This window comes from Camarhynchus parvulus, chromosome 6, assembly GCF_901933205.1.
Source record: "Camarhynchus parvulus chromosome 6, STF_HiC, whole genome shotgun sequence".
NCBI lineage: Eukaryota > Metazoa > Chordata > Aves > Passeriformes > Thraupidae > Camarhynchus > Camarhynchus parvulus.
In genome coordinates, this window is record NC_044576.1 from 20187343 (window position 1) to 20211119 (window position 23777).

At 40.3% G+C, this 23777-nt stretch overlaps 1 protein-coding gene across 1 annotated transcript; it reads right to left on the reverse strand.

The window, feature by feature from the left end:
• Positions 1–4046: 4046 nt before the first annotated feature.
• Positions 4047–14373, reverse strand: CCNJ (cyclin J). Its single transcript, XM_030951643.1, has 5 exons — positions 14002–14373; positions 12041–12251; positions 9444–9743; positions 9192–9351; positions 4047–7750 (listed from the first exon to the last, which is right to left on the reverse strand). Exons 1-5 carry the CDS (start codon positions 14068–14070, stop codon positions 7333–7335), a joined length of 1158 nt encoding a protein of 385 aa, XP_030807503.1. The 5' UTR covers positions 14071–14373; the 3' UTR covers positions 4047–7332.
• Between the last annotated feature and the right edge of the window lie 9404 nt (positions 14374–23777).

A 23777-nucleotide genomic window follows, 5' to 3' on the forward strand; every position in this document is an offset into this window, starting at 1 on the left:
AGGAAGATATAAATAATTAATTGTAGTGGATTTCATATGACTATACCACAAGTTTTACTTGGATACACCTTGAATTAGACATTTATTTCCTAATGCCTTGGAGCACATAATATTATTTACCTACATAATTTTCCTCTGTAGTCAGGCTTTGAAGTTACAAATCAAAGTAATTTGTCTGTTCTAGTTCATAGTATACTAAAAGAAATCATTCTTCAAAGAACATGTATTTCTAAAAGAAATGTAAAGCACAATTTCCAAATAGAATAAATAATAACTTGTGGTTTAACAAAGGAGGAAAAAGAGTTTTAGTAATGAACTGTATTAAAAGTGTTGAATGTGCCACAAGAGCTATTGAATGTTGGTCTCAAATAAGTTATTTCAGCATCCAGTAAAAAAAGCAGAATTTGTGAATTTCACAGATTCCCTGAACATTCTGAGATGGAAGGGACCCACAAGGATCATCAAGTCCCACTCTTTGACTGACAGTTTAATACTGTAATTGTCAACTTGCTAGTAGTGGCTGTGGAAGCTGAACCAGTAAGATGTAATTTTATCACAATTCCTAAAGGTGTTTTTTAAAGAATATGTGCTTTTTGGAATGTCTGTTTTAGAACTAAGTCTTTAATTCAATAAATGTTTGCACATCTTTCTTTCTGTGTATAGGAAAGCATACAGCATATGCACTGCTCAGCAGAACTGAATATACACATCTATTACACCACAAAATTGTATTGAAAAGTAACTGTATCAAGTCTAGGAAAGTGCTCTGCTTTCTGCATTTAATCAGATTTACTGAGTGGAAGGTGTAAGAAATCCCATCATAGACCCTATTGACTAATTTGAATTAAGAGATATTTCTTCCTTACCTCCCTTAGTATCTGGCTTAAATCCTGAATGATTTCATTAGCTATGTAAGGGCTTAATCTCTTGAAAATCCTGCTAAGCTCTTGCCCTCATTGAAAGCTGTGATAATTTGTTCTAGTTAATTTTGATTTAAATATATATATAGCCTTTCAGTTCTTCTTAATCATCCTTGCCTTTTTTTTTTTAATAATGGCAAGATGAATAAGAACACAATTTTTTTCTTTATTTCATTATTTTGCATCCCTCTGCTGTTTGGTCTTAGAATCTTCTTTTAAACAACACCACTTTTTTCAATCTGTCAATGCAGTCACTGCAATTGTAAGTGAGGTAAAATTAAATACTTATGGAAGTTGATGTTTTTAATCCTGTTTTTTCAACCTAAAGTAATATTTGAGACAGCTATGATTTTTGCTGTAATTATTCTTTTGACATATGAAAGACTTAGATTTATTCAGAGTTGTCCTGCACCTTTTTTTCCAAAGGAAAGAGAACAACTTGCAAAAGGCTGCAGAAGAAAGCGCTGCTTTAAATCTGTTTTATATTACTGCAAGTATGTAAGGAAGCTAAATAGTGTTTTTACTTTCTTTTCTAATGGAAGTACATGTAATTTCTGTTACCCATTTTGTGTTGATATAGGAGGGAAAATTGCATTTGTACTCTAGAAAAATTCTTTTGGAATCTCTTTGTGGGGCTGTATTGCAAGGGGATGTTATGAGCAGTTTGATACTTTTTATCCTCTCCACAATACTGACTGCATTGTGAACGGGGAGAATTTAAGAATGTGGTGGTAGGATGGTTTCCTGTTAAAAAAAAACCCAAGGCATGTACTAACATTAAGTATAAACAGGAACATGTAAACAGGGATGGCTTATGGAAACAAACAAAACAGGCATTTTTTTCCAGGAGAAAGTGGCAATGGAAGTGCTTCCAAGCTAGTTTTGTGTTGTCACAGGCTGGCTGATCGAGGAAGTGGAAAAAATTCTTGATGGTCTCTTGTAGGTGTAGTGCTGCATGCTTGCTACCTTTTTAGCAACTAGCTCTCTCAAGTTTGAGGATACTTTACAAGAAATTCCCAAAGAGTCTGTGTTGTGGGAGGATCCCTTTAGAGCACATAACCTCAACCCAGATATAGAAGTCTGAAGGGGACTTTGCTACTGGTTAGAGAACACATTGGTCAGTAGGGCCCTATCCAGTTTTCCCATTTGCCATTCAGCTGTTTTTGGATGTGTGGCCACACACCTACACACACACCCTTCATCTGTCAGTGCAGATAGTCTTCAAGGCATTCATAATCTCTGCTAAAAGGGAATGGAATATCTAAGTCCTTGGAGATTGTCCTTACTGCACCACAGCAAACAGGAGCTAAGATAAGATACAAACACTGAGATGGGATGCAAGGTCATGAGCACAGAGCTGCTCTCCAAAATACAGGCACTTTGCCTGGAAACTCAAGCTTTGTGGTATTTCTGAAGAATTTCTACACCTCTGGAGATCTGCAGCAGTGCTGTCTGGAGTGTCATCCACCCTCCTGCAAAATCTGTCCATCCAAGCATACAGAAGCACTTAGCAAAGCCTTGCTGCTGTTTGTGTTCTTAAAACAAACAAAATAGAGAACTCTTCTCTAAGTAACATAGCTGAGTGGTTGGAGAGGGTAAAGAAGAAAATCTTCCATGACATCACATTAACAACAGGCAGATTGACAATCTGTCCTCTTCTGCATGGAGTCTCATTAATAAATCTGTAGGTCAGACTGCAGGGAGGGCAAGTGTTAAAGTTTCCAATCTGGTGAGCTCGAGTATTGAAATACCCATAGTGTAACTGTGCATACAATAATTTTCAATTACTTCTATTCAATTTTATGTTTTAATTTTCTAAAAGTTTCTAAGCAATGCTTTTCATATATTTGTTTTCTTCAATATGATAAAGATATCTAGATACCTGAAGGTGCATAGAAAAAGGAGTTTAAGGAGAAAATAATTATGCAGTTACACATTGTTTGGTTTGGGGTTTTTCTTTTCAATGTTCAGTAGCAACTGCTTTCCTTTGTCAGAATGCATGCCTTGTTTATTGAAGTTAGAGAAATTTCTTACATTACATTTAATTCCAGGAAAGAGCAAACAGTCTAAGGTAAGCTTCACAATTGTACTTGTGCCCTAACTTCTAAAATATCCCTGAGATTGATTCTAAAAATAACAGTGTGTATTTTGTTATTGCTGCTTTACATGGTGTTTTGAAAAATTGCTGTTGACAACCTTTTAATACATGATGACCAACTGGGCACTTGCACTCACTCAGATAAGGCCTTATCTACTCACAAGGTTTTTGTTCCTGTGAACATTCAGAATGCAGAGTTAATAAATTATTGCAGGAATATGCTACATTACTTTCTGGCTTATATATATTTTAACCACAGTATTACAGTTGGAAAAAGTTTTTATTTCTGGTGATGTGTCAGTCACTAAAATGTTGACTTTAAAATTCATATTTTAAGCTAAATTTGCAATGCTGGAAGACTGTAAATAGCCTCACATTTAAAGTAAATAATGAACCTGGGTCATGGGAAGCAGAGATAAGGCTTTTCTTGTTATGTACAAACACAAAAATAGCTTGACTTGCAATTTCAAATCTGAAGCTGAGACTTCTACTGAAATGTTGAAAAGTATTTGGCAGTCCCTGTAGTTGTTAGGAGACTCAGAAATGTCACAGGTAGTTCCTATTTTGTAATTACAGTGAAAAAATATATAAAAATTTGAGATTTCAAGGCCACAGTCTAGACAGACTTGACTTTTGCTGCCTTAAGAGTGAGGACAAAACTTTCCAGATCAAAGTATCCATGTAATATGCATGCTATCGTTGTATTAGAGCATTGCCTTTGTTCCTTACAGGGATGGAGTACAGCTTGCTCTCCCTGTGGGCCTAGGTCCTCCAGAAAGGTTTTCACTATCAGTGGTTTATTCCTAAATGGATGGGTGAAAGCTAAGAGGCCTCACAATTTCATTTTTTAACTTCAGACAAATTAAATTTTAAGCAATCTTATTAATTTTTGTGACTCAGGCCATAATCACAGCCTTGGTACAAATGTAAAACATGCAGTGTTAGAAAGAAACAGAACTATTTCTAGTAAGCAGCAGTTATCAGAAGTTCAAAACAATCAAAAATATCTGTGCTAGGATACATCATGTGATTTTACAGTGCCTGAAGCATGACTGAGCCTTCACAGCTATTGTAAATAACACAAGTGCTTGTGGCTCTTGACAAGAGGCTATTCCCACATCTCCTAAATGATTTCTAGTATTAGAAATCTGAGATTGTCAGTATTAATGGTTGCTTTTTTGCATGAGAACAAAATGAATTCCACCCGCTGGCTCTTGAACTATTAGAGTTCTTTTGTTCCTTATTTATTTTGTTACAGCTGTGCACTAGACTCATTGTTGAAGTGTACAATATTTAGCATATGCTGTGGCTGCAATTAAGTTTTAAAGCTCCTTCCTGCATGATTTCCTTCCTACTTTTTTTTTTCAATTGTGAAGTCTGAGTGTTCCTGAAGCTTATGATATGTCACGGAAAACATGGGGGGAGGGAAAGAAAGAAATCCTTACAGCTTCAGGCAGCTACACAGGGCAAGACAGTTTACATACTTTTTATAAAGCACAATACAAAGCGTAATACACACTGGAGCCTTCTTACTCAAAACTAGTTTTATTTTAAAAAATAAGTTGAATGCATAGCACTCACAAAGATTCCATTGTTTTGGACATTTTGCATTTAGAAGCACCATTCTTATTTATGCCATAAAAAACACGTTTTGGTTCTAATAGTAAGAACAGTGTATTTTTAATGTACACTGATAAAGCCCTTTTAAATAATATAGATTGAAACTGTTCAGTGTACATTTTCTCTGTAGTCATGATGCAGCTGTAGTGTCAGAAAAAAACTCAGACTAAGTAATAAATTAAAAACAAACAGTATGTAGTGGATCTTTTTACAATTGACCTAATGTCTTAAAATAGTCAAATAAAAAACACCCTATTAAATGTAAAGCTGTGGTATTAACTAAGTGAAAAAAGCCCCCCACCCATTTTAATTCCAGTGTTAAGTATTAGTTAAATTTTTATATATCAAATGCCTATGGGATAAATTTACTAATACCCCCAAAAAAGAAGAGCCTATACTGCTGTGTTGCAAAAAAAGATGACAAGTTAGATGATTTGAAGATTTTACAGAAAAAAATTGCTACAGGCATCTGCTGTTATTTCAAGTCATGGTCTATTACAAGACTGTACATTCATAGCATCAGAGGTAGTTAGAGCACTGAGGACTTGGATACAGCATTGCAACAAAATGAAACCAGCAGAAAGAAGTCCATTTCCCTCTAAAATGGATAACAGTGCTGAGTAAAAAGTATGGCATCTTATAAGGTGGAAAGTCTCTACTTAACACTACTCTCAGACATAGGGAAATATTCATTAAGAGATGAAGAGCGGAGAGGAAAAAAACCAAACCAACTTTCATTTTAATAAGGAATTGACCACACTATGCCTATTTCAAAGTTGATTCTCTAGGATAAAAGGGAGAGGGACATCTTTTCCCTTCATCCTCTTATTCTTCTTGACTTGCACATCTATGCTACAAAAGCCTACAACAAAAATTGGGATTTAAAGACAAAACAAGAGAAACAGGATTTCTTCTCCTCAACAATAAATAGGGTTTTTGTAGCATGTTATAATTTAGCCCCAGAAAGAATGAACACAGCTGTCCTCCTCCATTCTGAACATTATGGTGATAAAGCTTTCATCTTCATATTGATAATGTAATTTAATTGCCCCTGCTTTCAAAACAGTTTCTGTAAGATTCACAATAATTCAGTGTCATTTGATGGTACACAACTTTAAGTGCTGCCACTAAGACAGGGAAGAAGATGGTGAAAAAACAAATGAAACTACCAAAAAAAGCCTTAAGCCCACATAGTATAAAGATATTTTAAAGTAGTAAGAATCCTGTTATTCATACCACTTCCTCCCATATTCTACCACAGGAGAAAGTCTAATATCTTCTTGTATTTAAAGAAAAACAAAAAAACCACAACACCCCCCTAAAAATACCCCAACAAACACACAAAGGACCCCAAAAACCATCTCCATTAATATCTCTACCATAATTTTCATCCAAGAGGTGGATGAGTGAAGCTTTCTACCCTCAGACTATCCACTCCATAGGAGATAGTGTAATTCCATGAAGTTATATTATTAGCACCTTACTTGTGGTGAAGGAGTTCACTCTGCAAAATATTTTTGATCCACCCATGTAGAAGAGCAAATCTCTACATCTTCTTCTGGAACTCCCAAATAGTAGAAGAAAAAGTTGCCCCTTTATTACCTGAGAATTTCCCTCCACTATAAACGTGACAGAACTGGATTCCTGTCAGCATTTAAGTGTACTTTTTCTGTAGGGATGATTCAGTACAACTGGAGGATGCTTTCTGTTGGTTAATAGTATTCATGTGTTTGTGTGCGTGTACAAAGAGGAATCACGGCCACTGCAGTAGTTCTGGTACAGTACAAGTCCAGTTGAAACTTTCTCTTTTCTTCAATTATCACACTGCTGGGCAGTAGTTCACATCTACATTCTGTGAACGCTAACATATCCCTTTGGTACTCTGCATAGATGCCCTGAAGAAAAGCCACTCCACTTGCTATAGTCTCTTCCCCCTCTGCCTTCCTTCCCCGAGTTAAACCCAATTAGCGTACAAACCAGCAGCACAGAGTAATGAGTAGAAAAGTCCCTGAGTTAGTATGAAAGAGTTACTTTAAACACAAAAAAGACAGGGAGGATAAAAGAGGCAAAAATACACTGTCTCTCCTGTAAGGTACAAAACTTTAAAAACTAGGCAAAATACCAGTTAATTCACGTGCGTTAGCCTAAAGCAAATAACCAACACAAGCGGTGAAAAAGGGGCAAGATTATGGAGTTAGCCACATGAGATTTGTTTCTTCCTGTGATCTCCATGTACCTGTAGAAGTCGGGCATTCAGTGGATTCTTAAGTTTCAGTAAGTATAAAGTAAGTGTTAATACTGTACGGTGGGATGACATAAATGTCTTCAAAATAATACTGCATATCTCCTTCATTAAAAGATAAGTCTGTAGTTAGTCCACAGCTGGCTTTTCTTTTGAGTAGTATTTCACAGACACACATTAGAAGCAGAATATTCTGAGTGTCAGAGGAAGAACACATTATCCCCAAGCATACAGATTCTTTTTCAGAGGATGGTCTGTGTGCTAACTTTTTGCAGGCTGTTATTTGAGCTGTGGTACCGGTTGCCAATCCAGTTGCTTTCTTTCCTGGGAAGACACCTTTTTTTATTCAATTTTTTGCCCTCCAACTTTGAGGTTTAACAAAAAAATGAAACAGTTTTCCACACAACTCTCTGCCCCAAAAAACAAACGAGCACAAAAGCATTTTGTACTTATCACCTCTCAAAGCAGGGAGTAATACAGGAATATCGTCCATTCACTTGGTATGTCCGGTTGTAGGAGACACTTATGCACGGCTTCACATCCAGTGGCACAGCCAGCGACATGGCAGTGCCCGTCTGCACGTGGCCTCGAGCCTGAGCACTGCTCTGTAAGGCAGCAGGGCAGGTCTGCAGTGGGTAGGAGGCTGTGTGAGTGGATGACAGTATCTGCTGGCAGCTTTGCTGCTGTGATGCTGGGTGGTGGAACTGCAAGGAGGACTGGTGAGCCTGCAGGTACTGTGGTACGTGCTGGTGCTGCTGAGCATTGGCCTGCTGGGCACTTGGAGCTGGGGGCTGAAACACAGCGTGCTGGGCAGACTGAGCCTGTTGTCCTTTCTGCTTGTTTGCTTCCTTCACATCGTTATCATGCGCACTAAAACCAATTGAAAAGACAAAATACATCAAAATAGACATTAATATCATTTAAACTCCTTTGAGTTAACTTTAAGAGCACTCTAAAAAATGATGCAAGTATCTGACAGCTTCCAAAACTTAAAAAAAAATCATTTTAGCTACCCTTTACAATCACCTAAGGTTTCAAAATGTGGTTAGGGTACAGTCTCTCTTTCCAGTATTTCACTTCATTGTGTAGCAATAAAAAACACAAATAAAAGCCAAATACAATACATGTAAGAGAGTGGGATCTAGAATCACAGGGCACTAAAGCTTGCTACTGTACTTACATAGCCCAACAAAATTGCTGGATTACCAGAACCTGAACTAGCTGCTTCTACCTAATTTAAATTAAACAGAGCATAAGGTTTCTAAAGGAAAGATACCAGAAAGGTTTGCAATATCTACATTACAGTACTTAAAAGATCATATGCATATAGGTATTGGATCCTGTTCTAGAGAGCAAAACCACTTTTTTTTTTCCCTTCGTCTCACCTTATTTCTAGCCTATCCAGTATAGCTCATCTGAATTCCCTTTGATTTACAACTGTCTGAAAGGTATCTAGCCATACTCTCTTTCTCAATTCTGTGCTGAGGTTAAGCAGATGCCACCTACACATTTCATTCCTAACTTTTTGATGGTGCCTTCCCTCTATTCCAGAGCAATACTGAAAACACTTCTGCAACAGCACTTGCATGTTTTAGGTGCTACTCCTTTCATTATACACATAAGTGAAGACAACAGAGGCCATCAAGGGTGATAATGTCACATTTCTAAGGCTGATGTGGTTCTTCCACAGCTGTGCATCTTCTGATCACAACTATGCTAGACTTGGGTAAGAGCAAATTTCTGTAGAGGGAAAGCAGATTGTGTAACATGCCTACTCAGGAAGGTTCACTTGGCATTCATTGGCATTTTTATCTTATGTCAGCCGTAATGCAAAAATGGATACAGCAAAAATAGATACAAACTCCTGGTTATCTCCTTCTGCCAAAGCTGGTCACCTAAACAGTCTGCAGGTTTGATCCATCATCTTTGGGGCATGCCTTGAACTTCCAAGGCAAACAGTCAAAAGCTCCTACGCCTTTGGTACTCTTCACTATCTCTTTGCTCAGAGATCAGACTAGGGAGATTGGGAACAAGCTATTGAAGATGCTCAAAGCATCCCAGATGTTCAGTGGAAATGCAAGGCAGAAGTTTATTTGTTGAAAGATCAGGAAAGAGATTAGATCTGATAAAATTTTCTCTTTTAGAAAGAGCAAAACAGTTATTGCCTAAAAATATTACCAAACTTATACATAAGTATTTTTAGAACAGAGGAACAGAAATTTTTAAAGAAATGTAATTGCACTGCTGGCAGCAATTAAGCATAACAACAGATGCAGAGATGGGCTTAAAAAAGCCACTGGTGTTAACTCACATTAAGAGTCGCTCAATGCACGGCACCAGGAAGTCCCAGGAGTAGGCAGTGAGGTGATGCAGCCGTGTGGGCCAGGTGGGTGAGAGACGCAGGATAACCCTTGAAGAAGCTACACATGCAGTAGCAACTAAAGAAGGGGCATAATTTAAAAATTCATGATCTAGAAAGAAGGAATAAGAAAAAAAAATCATTGAAGTTTGACATTGTCTGTCAAGACAACAAAGAAGTCATTATCTGAAATCTGTAACTCACCTTGCAATGATACTTCCAGAAAGTAATCAGCATATTTTGCCATATATAACTTAGTCTTCTCTAAGCAAACCATTGGCCAGCCATCATGAAGATCAGTCTCATGGACAGCAATAGAAAGATAATAGTCGATGAAATGAGCAGCAGTTGGGAGGCACAAATTCCACTGAAATGTTTCTAGCAACAACAACTCCATGTGAAGCAAATTCTGTTTTGTTAGTACCAAATTCATGTTAGTCATACAACCCAAGCTGTTCAACTGTTCAAGTTTGGGAACACTGTCTTCCTTTTCTTCGAATTTACCTTCAGGTGAACAGAAAGAGGAGGGAAAAAAAGGTTCAGCACAAATTCACTATAAAATGGATTATAGCTAATGTCTTGTTGGTCATATTTCAATTCTACTATGTCAAACAAGCTTGAGACTTTCCTGCAGATGCAAAGCTCAAATGGACTATGTTATTAGAGACAAAAAGGGGTATGTACTAAAATGGGCTAAATTTCAGCAGATAATGTCAAACACTGTGTAGGATATTGTGCAGTGCCATGTTTCCTGTTGGTTTTCCCATGCTGGCACACAGAAGCCAGCTGCCAAGAGCAGAATATTAGGACATCACTGACACTGCATATGCAAGCTTTTGTCACCCAATTATTGTATAATGTGTCCCCAACATCAATGAAATACCACTTTGATGTGACTTGGCAAACACACCACAAGAGCATTTGGTTTTAATCACCCTCCCACCCCTGCACACCCTTTTTGTGTCTAAAACTCATTAGAGCATAGCTAGAGCTCCAGCCAACCTGGCTGCTTTTAATGCCTGCAATGGTAGGTGCAGTTTTATACTTGAGATCTGGCAAACAAGCGGGTTTCAGCGTGCATCTGAAAACCTCCTCTGCCACATATACTGTTGCAACCTTCCTTTGACTTTGAACTTGTCAGGCCTGTATGTTTTTAGCCTAAAGCAAAACTGTGTATGTAGAAAACCCATTAATAAGAGAAACAAGTGTCACATTTCCATACAGTTTGCCATATGGTTGTGCTATTTCAATTTCATTGCAAATTCTTTCCATCTTACACTCTCTATTCAGTGCTACATGATAGGTTGTAAATGCACATTCTTTGAGTTTTGCAGGACTGAACATACATGAACGTTTACTTTTTTCAACAGTGGAGGTACTTATATAGGACTTAATCCAATACCAGTGCCAGTCCATTAGTTTTTGTTTCCCATACTCCAGTAATTACAGAAATAAAAACTTCAGGAGTCACATAATTCCTCTTATTACTTCCTTAAGCTTATCAGATATATCACAGTGTCATAACTTATTACACCACTGATTAAACTGCTTGTTGTAGCCACACAGGGCAAAAGTTTAAAACAGCATTCTGCTTCTCTCTTAACCAACCCATACATTGCTTCTCCAGGCTTTCAGATCTCTACTTGCAGCTTGCCATGAACGATGGCAGAGGTTTGTTTAAAACAAAAAAAAAACCTCTCTTCAGAACATGAATTTAATTTGAAAATCCGGCATTAGTTCAAAGCCAGTCCATTTTCCTAAATGGATTACAGTGGTTTCTGAGGCAATGTTTTCATACTCAGCACAACACCCTTTGCCAAGAGAAGATTACTAGCTGGTGGCACCTAGTCAAAGTCTACCCTCAGAAGAATGTGAAATAACCCTTTTCTGGTTTAACTGCTCTGCTGAATAGCTGTATTGGTGGACACGGGATGCAATCAAAGGATGAAATCTGTCCAATACCACTGCACTCCAGTTTTGTAGCAAAGAGGGCCTAGAGCCCTTACTGGAGAAAATGAGAATAGATTCAGAGAAACAGACCAGCAGAAACTGAACCAACACTTAGTTCTGCTGCCAGGACCAGTTTCTCTGACTCTATTTGTCTGTGAACAAATGCCAGCAGGTTTCCCAGCAAACAGCACCCATATTTTTTCAGAGATATTGAAATGGGGTCCCCAAATGTTGAAAGGTGGATACACGCCACAAGAATCTAGCTGAGGTCAATATAAGCAGCACTGTTTATAATGAATGGTTGTAATTAAGTCTGTCTTCAGAGTACTGTGTATTCACCAATGGATTTTACCTGTGTTACATTTTTTATTTGACAACACAGGATTTCTTAGCTTGCTTAAATAACATTGCCATTTACAAAAATCTGGAGTATTCTAGAACTACACGGCACAATCAGCAGAATGCAGTGCAGTCTACACATGACTTATTTAATTTCTTTCTTTATCACAGATAAGCAAATTTCTCATTTCCAGCACAGGATGTACCTATTTTGAGATACCCCTAGAAAGACAGCCTTTCTGTCTTAAAGTTCACATTAGAATAATTTGTTTGCAAATATAAACATTAGTTTTTAATCACAGCTTGTTTTTTCCCACCCTCAGTTTCATCAGGTGCCAACAGACATCACAACAAGTCTAAAGAAATGTTCTACCAACTGGGGCAAACCAATACACACTGCTCATAGTTTATAACCACTTGGTTTCCCCCACCTGCTCCATCCCACCAAGACACACCCTGCATTTGGCAGTAGAATCGATCAGTCTAGTTAAAGTTTGGTGCCACATACTTACTTGCTAAAAGTAAACAGGACAGAGCAACCACGTGCAGTTGCTGTGTGGATATGTCGTAGCGGTCCATGAAGAGGTCCAGCAGGTACACAGCCAGGTGGCGCGCAGCAGGACACAGCCTGAACCGGTTGCTCACAATGGCAATCAGGTCTGCAAAGTATCTTCTCAGGTGTAACTGGGGAGACTGGCCTTTGTAAGAGGGCAGCTTTAGCTCCTAGATGGACAGCAACAGGTAATTTTATTAAAACCATGATTTAGTTTGAAGAGGTAACAGATTAATACAGCTGATATTTTAATATTTATAACGGAAGTTTCAAAGTATTTCTCCCTTCTTCCCTCTCATCACTTCAGAATTCCTTTTCAGCAAAAAAAAATCTATTTGCTGTATTACAGAACAACTAAAAATACTTTGTTTCTGCACAATATTAACAAACTAAAATTTACCATCTTCCATTTGGGCAATCAGCCAGAGCGACTTCAGCTTTTACCATGTCTGTTGTATTGTCTCTGCTGCTAAGGCTGTACAAGGCCATGCAAGTTATTCCTCAGCTGCTTCAATGCAAAGTTCAATAGTTTAACTCAACCCTCTCTTGCCACAGCTCAATCTGGGCAACCAGACTTTGTACTTAGGTGTTTGCATGTTCTAGAGCTGCCAAATCTCCTGCCGATGCCTCCAGGAGAAGACCACTAACAGCCAGCTGAACCTTAGAAAGGGGAGCGGGGTGTGCATGCACCAACATTCGCCTCGTGCACGTCAAAACACTGACCCGATGTGACTGATGTCACACTGACATTGATTACAGGGTGCTCTAAGGCACTTAGTTAAGCTCACAGGGTCTCAGATTTGGGGGAGGACCCCTCAAAACAAAGGTCCTAGAAACACCACATTTGAGAAAATCTGTGCCATGATCTATTTTGAATACAAACTTCGGACTGGTAGGAAAAAAAACTCCTCCAGGCTCCTGCTGAGTAGCCAGTACCTCTTCTTGTATGCAGCAGAAGAAGCAACAGCAGTGCTGTCCTCTGTTATTAAGAATAAATTTATGAGATAGACTGTGCACCCACACGCTATGTTCAAGCAGGATTTGGAGTGCAATTACATTTCCAGCGAAAATTATATTGATTAACTAACTTAATGACATCAAGTTGGAATGGAGTCACAAATTTTTCAAGGTTTTAATTTAAATTCAAAGTTTTGAAACGTGCTATTGAAGTGAAACAAAAGCCCACAAACAAACTTCCCACCTACTAAGCTTTATAATTCACTTTTCACAACACTAATTTAGCTTTAGTAAAGATAATTTGGTTGCAAATAAATGATCCTGTCCTTCCCTTATTTCCCTCCATCACCGGAAAAAGAGTAAAGCAATCAAGACTCCGGGGAAAGTTATCCGCTCATCGAGCGGATCATCAAGCAACAAAAGCACTGTTTTAGCAGGTCCGGTCATTGTGAACTGATTTTCAGCCCAGGTGTTCAGATGTGCTTTATCAAAACAGTCCCGAAGAACACCTCTGAGACAATCGAAACAACTTCTAAGCAATTGCCTAAACCCTCTACTATTCTTAACACACCCAGCGTTTCTTTCACTGGGTTTTTGTTTGGTTGATCAGGGGTTTTTTTTGCTCCAATAACACCACAATGGCTTTCTACCGAGTTTAAACCTTGCAAACGTCTCAAGAGCAGCACCGGGACCACCGTGAGCCCTTCCCCTCTCCGGGGAGCAGCGGGAGCACAGACCGGCCGCTCGGATCAGCTGTCACGGCCGCGGACAGACGGCCCCGGCGCCCACGGAGGGACAACACGGCGAGCTCCGAGTTCACAAAAGCCAACTCCGCCGAGCCCCGGCGGCCGAGCGCGGCCGCCCCAGGCGCGCCCTCCGCCCGCTGCGCCCGCGGCGGCTCCGCCGTCCGGAGCCTCACAAAGACGCCGGGGCCACCCCCCAGCCCGGCTCCCCCCAGGGTACCTTGTATCGAAGCGCTTGGTGGATGTCGGCCGCCAGCTGTCCTGTCCACCACTGCGCCTCCAGCTCCATCGGCGGCGCGGCACGGCGCCCGGGCCCAGGCACCGGGGAGGAAGGGGCACTCGCTGAGGGCGGGAGGGGCAACGCCACCCTCGCCCCTTTCTGGCTCGCCCCCGGCTAACCGCGATCAGCTGCCGCGGGGCACCCCCGGCCCCCCGGCCCAGCTGGCCGCCATGCGGGGCACAAGTGCGGCTCGTTAAGCCGCCCCTTCCCGCCGCAGGGCACGGCCGGGTGAGGGGGTCGCGGAGATGGTGGCGGCGGCCGCGGGGGAGGCGGCGGGGCACAGCCCGGGACACCCGAGCGCGGCGCGGCGGCCCCGGGGCTCCGCCGCCATCACGCGGCGCCGCGCGCCGCGCCCATTGTTAAAGGGCCGCGCGTGTACAAAGCGGGGCAGCGCCCGCACGGGCCCACCCACCCGCCAATCGCCGGCCGCCTTACAGCGCGGCCCTCACCGCTGCCAATCGCCGGCCGCTTTACAGCGCCCCCGGCCGCCAATCAGCGGCGGTAGGCGCGGGCCGGAGGCGGGCGCCTCTGGGCCCGGGGAAGGTGCGGGCGGGGCGGCCCGGCCCGGCCGGGCTCCTTCAGCCAGGGCGGGGGGCTCGGCCGGCCGGAGCACAGTGGTGTGTGCGCCCTCAGGAGCTCCAGATAGCACCTTCTTTTTTTTTATCCTTTTATTCCCCTTTCCCTCATTTCCCCCGGCTCTTTCCCCGCTGGCTCAGCTGTGAGGTTTCAGCACGTGGCGGTGGCAGCGCCTCGCTCAGCTCTTGCCCTGCAGCGCATTGTCCCGGGGCCAGTGCGGGGCGCACACGCCTCCTCCGAGCTTTGGGGCTCCAGTCCCGGACTGGTTTGGTTCCCCGCTGGTTAAATCCCGGGAGAAGGTTTGCAGGAGCGTCCATCCTCCCTTTCAGGAGCCGGTGCCGCTCAGCTGAGCGCTCTCCGGGGCTCCGTGTCCTGCAGGTGGCGATAGAGAGCTCCCGCTCGTGTCCCTGGCTTAGCAGGGGCTGCGGTGCGCCCGCTCTGCGGTCACAGAGCCTTTTCCTTGCTCCTTTCTACTCCCGGTAACCCCCTGCTGCAGCCACCTTACAAAATAAAACTTAGTGCTTCATAGTCCTTCACATATTTAAATGTATAAATATTGAAGCAACTGGTTAACGAGACTATAAAAGCTGGTACAACAGGTGATGCAGAGTGATGGAGAAGAAATGCTTTGGATGCAATTTTTTTGTTGAGGGAATATATTTAATTTTTTGTTTCTACCTTTGCTCAGACAGGATTTTTTTCTTTTAATTAAGAAAATAGAAACCAACTTTTTGACATAACCAGTTTAGTGTCTATAGTGGGAACTGTAAAAGCCTGTTCCTGTGTCTAATGGGTAATCCTATAGACTACAGTAGTCCCTTTCATCTGTGGAGGTGTGCTCAGAGGTGGAAGCTTTTGTTTTTGAGGACACGTTTTTGGACTGTTTCCATTGATAACAGATTTCCTTATAAAATGCTACATAGTTTTCTGAAGGAAAAAACCAAAAATTTGGTTTTTTTTTTCTTGGTGCATAATTACAAAAATATTTTAACTATTTAGATTAGCTATCTGAGATCTATGGACTATTGACAAATTAATATTTTCCTGGTCCAATGCCTTTTTGTCTCATTTCTGTACATTATTTTATAGGCAAGTGCACGCTTAAGCTAATTTTTATGTTTGCAGATATATTGTTTTTAAATTGTTTATCTTTGAAGAAAGGTAATACCAAACTGTGTGTTTCAAGGATACGTCTCAAAAACAGATTCTGAACACTGGGGGACACTGTCTTTTATAACATCTTTATTGCCTTCAGAAATGTGTTGCCTGCATGAAGAGAAGGCTAATAAACACCAACATGCTAAAACCTGTTACAATGGGCCCAAAGAGGGAAGTGATGGTCCTTCTCTTACTGCTATTAGAAGTGCTGCCTCCCCCTACAGCTTTTAAACACTCTGTGGATTAGTCTGGTACTGAACTGTTAAGCAGGGAAAAAAATACTGATGCTTGCTGGCTTATTTCTAAGATATACTTGATTGGCTTGGCTAGGAAACACCATCCTCAGAAGGCTATGTACTCTGAGAACTATTCCATTGATATATAATCAAGAAAAACAATTATGTCATTGTTACTTGCCGCTGCGAGGTGGAATGAGCTGTGGAACTCCCTATTTCAGGTTCTTTTTCCCATTACAATCTATGTTAATTAAGTTGTTGGTCCTGTGAACAGTTACATCTGTCTGCTTTTCACGCAATGAAAACATAGGTTTGGAAAGAGCTTCATCATCCTGCCCAAGGCCAGGATTGCTTTTGGCATGCATTTTTCTAATCTTGGAGACATTCAGAAAATCATCCTATTGTAAAAGACAGAGCACTTAAGTACAGCCTGGTTATCTGCAGGAAGCTTACATCCTATCAGCTGTTAACAATCAGCCATTGGAATAATCTCCTCAGGGAAGTGCAGGTTTCCCCAGCGTTGGACACTTTAAAGATTCAGTGGGATAGGGTGTTGGGACATCTTGCTTTTGCCAAGAAGATTTGGACAAGATGATGCTGGAGCTCCCCTTCCATCTTGGTATTCTATGACCTCAGTTGATGCCTTAGCCCCAGCTGGAAGATTTGAGAATAATCTTGGAGTGCTGAACTGAGGCTGATTGTTTTCAGAGTTTGCAAGATCACAATTTTGAGGTTTGAATGGGAATGGGAGTAGCACAATTGTAATGAGAATAGGTTAATACAGCTTCTCTACGTGCCTTACAATCAATCCTAAGTGTACTAACCAGTGGAGTTTTTTTAGCCAATCCAGATTTCATCTACTTTCAGTTGTCAAGGCTGTGTACAGTTTTTAAAGTATTCCTACCTTAGTGCCCTCTATGTAAGTCAGGATAGAACAAAAACCAGCTCAGCAAGTCATTAGAATAAACAGAGAATATTAAACGTGACTTTCTGTGGCAGTAGTTACATTTTCTTAGCAAGAAACTGAAAGCATGAAGTATGTGTAGTATATAGAACCTGAGAAAACAGCAGAATTAAATGTTATGGAACCACTTTAAAATTGGTATCCTCTTTCTGTAAATGACCCTGGATCACCTAAGCAAATATGTGTATCTCAGGGGGGGAATGAAATTGGCTGTGAGAGCTGCTGTCTGTGCTTTGAAAAGGTGCCAAGTAGCAGGAAATACCGTTATTCTTGGAACTAGCCAAGAAAAATTATTACCCTGAGCTACATCCAAAATAGGCTAGAATGTAACCTGTGAAATCTGGACTAAAATCCCTGTAACATTTTTGTGGAATCTTCTGAAGAGGATGCTGCAGAAGTCTTACAATTTATAGACCTGTAATTCATAGGTTATAGTCCTAACACGGTTCAGACATGGTGGGTGAGCTGGCTTCTCTTTGTAGTTACTGGGAGGTTAGATCTGTATCTCAGGAGTTAATGCATGTATTTATGTGTTTAAGCTGTTTTTTCCTCCCCTGGTTTTCTTCTGATGGTTTTTGGCCTATGGAAAAAAAAAAGAAATTTGACTTTTAAAATACAAATTAAGAACTTGGAAGTAATTGCCAAGTACAGCAAATGCTCTGATCCTGCAAACCACATTAGAACCGTTTACCTCTTCCAGTATAAAGGGATCTGTTTCTGGTGTACCGTTCTTCGTTTTAATGGTACATCAGCCACAGAGAACAAGCTTCTAAAGACTGACACTTCTGTGCCCCTGGCCATAAGATACATCTCTGAAGTTTGGATTTACCTTGACTGGCAGAATGAGATGAATCAACACACAATCAGCACCCAGGATGGAAGCTAAATTCTGGGGTGACATAGCACTGAAGGAAACAAATCATGGCTCAATTGCTATGTTAATTGTGGGTTTTGTTTATTGGTTCTTGCTTTTGTTTTGTTGGTCCTTGGTCATTCTCATCTGAATAAAGACATGGTAATTCCTTAAAAGGCATTTCTGAAGTACTTCGTTTTTGGAATGAAAATGTAAGGGAATCTCAGTTTTGTAGAACTGAGAATAATTTACTAAAAAAAAAAAAAGTGCAGACTGAGTTTCTTGGGGCTGAGAATGTTCTGCTTTTGTTCTGTCCTTCTTGATCTCATTTTCAAACAAAGGCTGCATCTGATGACATTCATAGCAGTAATATTTCAAGGGCATTTAATTAAAGGGAATGAATCACCCTGAAGACAGGACTTAATTGCTCACAGAGCTCTTTTACAGCATGGTGGTAGATGAAATGTGCCATGTTGGTAGAAAGTCTTAACACTTCAGAAGGATTAATGGAGGGAGTCTCCTACAGAAAATACTCTGGGGTTGTATTTGTAAATCCTGTATTGAATGCTAAAGGTACTCTGTGGTTAGGATTTTCAAAGTTGTCTGGGGATTTGAATTCCCGAATAGCTACTGAAATGTGATTAATAGATTTGATCTGAGCTGGTAAATATCCTTTGGAACTGTTGACTTTAGTTGATGGCTATTAATACAGAAAACATCTGAGAATGCTCAGGCCTGAGCATTACATGCTTTTCATGAGGCATTTTAATGAACAATTTGGCTTTAAATATTTTCCCATCTTCTGGAAAGCTATTATAAAAATGTGCACCCATGACTGTTTTATTTGGCATTAGGATGAATGTATATGTTTTTGATAATGTGTTGGATGAAGGAAACATTCATATAAGTGGAAGGGTGTTGGTGGATATAAGTTGTACTGGGGGGTTGTTCTTTTCTGTAAGTTGCAGTCATGGTTGTCAGTAACTAAAAAGATGGAGGAATTTTGCATCTAAAGCAAATGTACTTCCGGCTTGGAGGGCTGCAGCTCATTTAACTGGAATTTAGTAAAGGTTATTTGTCACGCAGTTAGCTTAGGTATGGGGGGAGAGCAGTTAGGAATACTCAGTTGTACCTGTCAAATGTTTTGATTTACTTATACTCACAGAATTGAAGTAGGGCAAACTGGCCTGTTCCTTTTAATTTCAAACTTGAGGTCCATCACATATATATTTTTTTTTTATATATAATATCTGGAGCTGGCGCAGGCAGAGCACTACAAAGTTCATGCTTTTGTCTGCTGGGGTGGCCCAGGAGGAGAACTGCCTGCAGCTGTGGGACAGGGGCACTTTGTGGTGTTTCTTGTTCGAGTACTTGACTAGTCGGGTTCCATCTCAGTAGCAGCACAAGTGGAAGACTTCACACTTCCAGTTTGTTCCTAATGAACAGCCAATTGCTGCTAGTGAAAGTAACAAAAATTATTGTCTGTTTAGAGGGCTTGGTAAACTAGTTTCATCTGTTGGGATTTACATGCACAGAGGTAGGACAGAGATGTGGAGAGTGCAGCACTTATTTTTAGGTTAGGGAAGGCTGCTCCAAAGTTGTTCTGGAGCTGTCTCTTCTCTAGGCTGAACAAGCCCAGATCACTCAGCTTCTGTTCAAAGGGCAAGTGCTCCAGTCTCTCACCATCTTGGTGGCCCTCTGATGGATTTGCTCCAGTTAGTCAGTGTCCAGTGTCATCTGGGGGGAGGAAGATGGCCCAAAACTGGATCCACTATTCTAGATATGGTTCAATGAATGAGAAGTAAATAGTAAAAATAACTTCTTTTGCTTCTTTAGCTATGGCTCAGTTAACACAGGCCAAATGCTGTCAGCCTTCTTCAGTGCCCGAGCGTATTGTTGACTCTTGTTCATCTTGCCGCTGTAGGAGCCTTCAGCTTCCCTGCAGTGCTGGCTGGTCTGTGTTGTGCTCCCTCCAGGATGTTTGCCAGGGTCACAGCATGGTTTACTCTGTGTCCACAAAGCAAGCAAACAAAAAAACCTGGCCAAATATGAAGAATGATAAATTTCAGCAGATTTGGGACTGGGGTAAATCCTGCCAAATCCCACAGGGATAATGTATATTTGAAGTGTTGTGCTCCTCGATCCATTATTCAGAAGTACTGTACCTAAATAATTTGTGTTGTTAGGGATAAGCCTGTGGTTTGGGGCTGCAGTGAATAGGAATAGTGATTCCCAACATGATCATAGATGACAATGAGATTTGGGATCTCGTTCTGCCTCAGTGTCCCATGCATGTGGCCAATTCTGCTTCTGACAGCCAGAGCCCAGGGGCTCCTAATGTAATCTTAGCATCTCACTATGCTGAAAGAATGTGAGAGTTTTATATGTTTGGGACACATTTTACTGTCACATTGACCATGTCAAGGACATGGTCACATGTTGAAGGAGCTGATTAACAATATATCTAGATAGTGTGGATGTACCTTTCTTGAATTTTATGGACAAGCAGACCTTTACCTCAGCTTCCTAATGTCCTCATGCTATTTAGTGTGTAATCACCTACTCACCACACATCTAGTCAAGACAGGTTTTAATAGGCATGAGTCAGTACTCCTTATTTTCACTCATTGCATTGTGACTCATGACACCCACTGCATTATTAAAAAGACAGAAACATACTTCCATTTGGGTATTGCTGAAAACACTGTGATAACTGGTTTGACCAGTATGTTAAATCAATACATTTGAAAGGATCCCTGGATGGAAGGGTAAAATGAACCTAAAATGTTTTGTTTCACAGCTTGTTGCCAGTGGTGCTCCCCTCTGAAATTGTGACCTCCACTTTGAGTTAGACTCTGTTTGGGACATGTGTTTGATGAACACATGCAGAAAAGCAATGCCTTTAATGAGTAGTTAACAACCTGTGGGTGGAAGGGTTCACTCGAAAGAGTTTGTTCTGTTGAAATTAGTCAGCACTGACTGGTTCTCTGACAATAACAGACAGTATTAAGATTGCCTTAGAGCAATCTTTTAGAGCAGAACCTACCTCACAACTGCTATGTAAGAGATGGGAGGAACTGGTGAGCCATTGCTCATTTTGAACTTTAATCAACCTCACAGGTGGGGGACAAGTGCTGTCAAGAGTCAGTGTGCATCTGTGGGCTCTATTTAGTTGCTTTGCACATTGCCGTGATCATGAGCACAATGTCAGAGGAACTCATCTATTCATTTTCTTGTCCCATTCAGAAGTACTTTAAAGGACAGTGTTTGAGAACCATGTGTTTTATGCTGCTTGCAAAACGGAGTCATGTTTGCTTAGCATTTTGAATGCAAAACACTGCATATGAAAAAATGATATAAATCTCAGGCTGAAATTAGAGCTGGCCATATGGTAAATAAACAATATCTGTGAAACACTCACACACTACCATATCTTAAATTTGTACAAGATTCTCTTTGGCAAGAAAATAAACTAGCACTTCATGTTTCTCTTCTCACTAATGGCCTCAGTCTTATGAAATGCCAGCATGTGTTTTTTCTTTAAGTGGTGGTCCAACAATTTCAAAACAGATGGTAAAAGTCAATCTTTGTGTTTGAATCATTACTTTGCCTAGTATGTGACTGTGATTAGAGTAGGTATTGCTTGTAAGAAATAAGCTGATTGATACTGCTGTGTGTTTGTTTTGTGGATGTTTGCTTTTGGGAGTAGTTTGTAAATTACTCTTTGCTTGAAAATGTCTGTAGAATTCTTTGGAGTTTGCCATTTGAAACTACATCTGCAGTTGGTCATTTACCATTTACTTAACTGTAAAAGCCAAGTGCTATTATTGTTGGGTCACTGTTGTTTTTTGTAAATAGCCATCAGAATTGAATTGAACTGAGTTCGGATCTTCCATTAAAGGTTTCATAAATGTAAACAGTGCCTTTAAAAATTATCCTGAGCATGTGTTAGTGTGTTTACTGCTCAAAACTGGCTTTTTGTATCTCCATGATGTTGTAGGGGAGCAAGAGCTCTGGACTGCAGAAGGTGAAGGGAAATGCACTTCAGTGATGCTGGTGTGAACATCTGACTGCAGATGACTGGGATGGAGGCATATGGTGGGATGGAGTTGGAGAGGAGCAGAAACAGATGATTAATAGGATTGACCATGAACTAGTAAATCTTTAGAGACTGATGTTCAAAGCAATGCTCAAACACTGATATTGTGCTTGGTTGGGGTCACCATGGAAAAGTTGTTGGTTCAAACAGCTTCAGGTATTCATTGCTAGATCAACATGTCTGTTAGATCACAGGGGCTAAATGTGGAGGGAAAAAAAGCATGTCAGATTAGACTGCCTTTTCCAGTCTTTACTGCCTAATGATGTTTATTTAAGGTTTCAGATAAGCACTTCCATGGTTATAAACTAGAAGTGAAATTAAAAAACCCACCCACATTACTTATGAAAATCAGAGGTATAATGCTGCAGACATGGAGTCACAGAAACAATTGGGGTAAGGGTTTAACAAAATATTAAATTCAACTTTTGGATTAGTATAAGTAGTTTAAAAATGTGCTGCTGCAGAAACCCAAAAGTTTGATCTTTGGCATTAAGTTTCTCTGATAGTTCAGATTTGTTTAAAATACTTATTGGGTTACTCTTGTGTTATTTATATTAACAGTTGTCTCTTACTATGACACATTATACAAGAACAGGAATCACCTGTCCTCTGACAGACCCTGAAAACTCATGTAAAAATATAAAGCCAGTATAAGCTCTGTAATTTGTATTCTTACTATTTCTTACTATTCTTTGTATTCTTACTATTTCTTACTATTCTTACTATTTCTATCTACTATTTCATCTAAATGTGATCTGTGTAGGTCCTTCTATTGTTCAAATTTCTGCTGCTGACTGATCCAACAGCCATAGATCTGTGGTGGTGCCTGTGGAAGCCTGGTCTTAGCTATGGATAAGAGCATTTGTATCCTGAGTATTTGAGTTTCACTTCCTTGTTCTGTGAAAACTGTTAGTTAGCTGTGGCCCAAGTAACTTGTGACACTTGTGCCATACAATCACTGGATGCAAATAATCCCTCAAATCATGCTCACCTAAATACTAAATTGAAATCAAACTAATAACATAAGGTGGCAGAGTACATGAGATAGAGCAACTCTTAATGTAGTTCCTGGAAGCAAAAAGATAATGAAGGCTTAGATTTTTTTTTTTACTATCAGTGGAGGAGGTTGAAAACTGAAATTATTTTTAAAAGATAAGATTGCATCCTTATTGATCAGCTTTGTGGATCTTTTATACAGATTAACTGAATTCAAAGAAAAAACACAGGAGAAGTAATAAAAGAATCTACTGGGTTTGCCTCTGAGTTCAGATTAGGTCATACTGAATATTATTTCTTGGCCTTTCTCTAGTGGTTTGTGAGTATTTTCCAAAGCCAAAATATACATTTTTGACTGATTAATGATCTGCAGTTAAATGAGGGCGAGCAGTGAAATACTCTTGAGGCTACAGAACACAAAGTGAATTGACAGAGCTTTCAGCATAGCTACAACATCCCCCTCACAACAGGAGAAACATTATTTCACTCTCCTCATTCCCTTTGACTGGGATTTTGTGTTTCTCATGAAACTACTGAGGTCATGATGTAAAATTTAATAATGGTAATGTACATTTCACTTCTTAAGACATACTTTAGGCAGAGAAAATGAGGGAGGCAAGACAGCAATATGACCAGAAAAATCTCCACAAAGTAGGAAAAGTGGATATATGGATGTAGGAGAAGTTGAAACAGGCACAGCTCAGCCATTTTCAAATTTGGATTATTTGCAACTCAAATCTATATAAATGTATCAAGATGAATTTTATAGTTTCATGGAATCATCACTTTTATTTAGCTATATCAGGAGGAGCAGGTAAATGAGCTGAGCAGCAT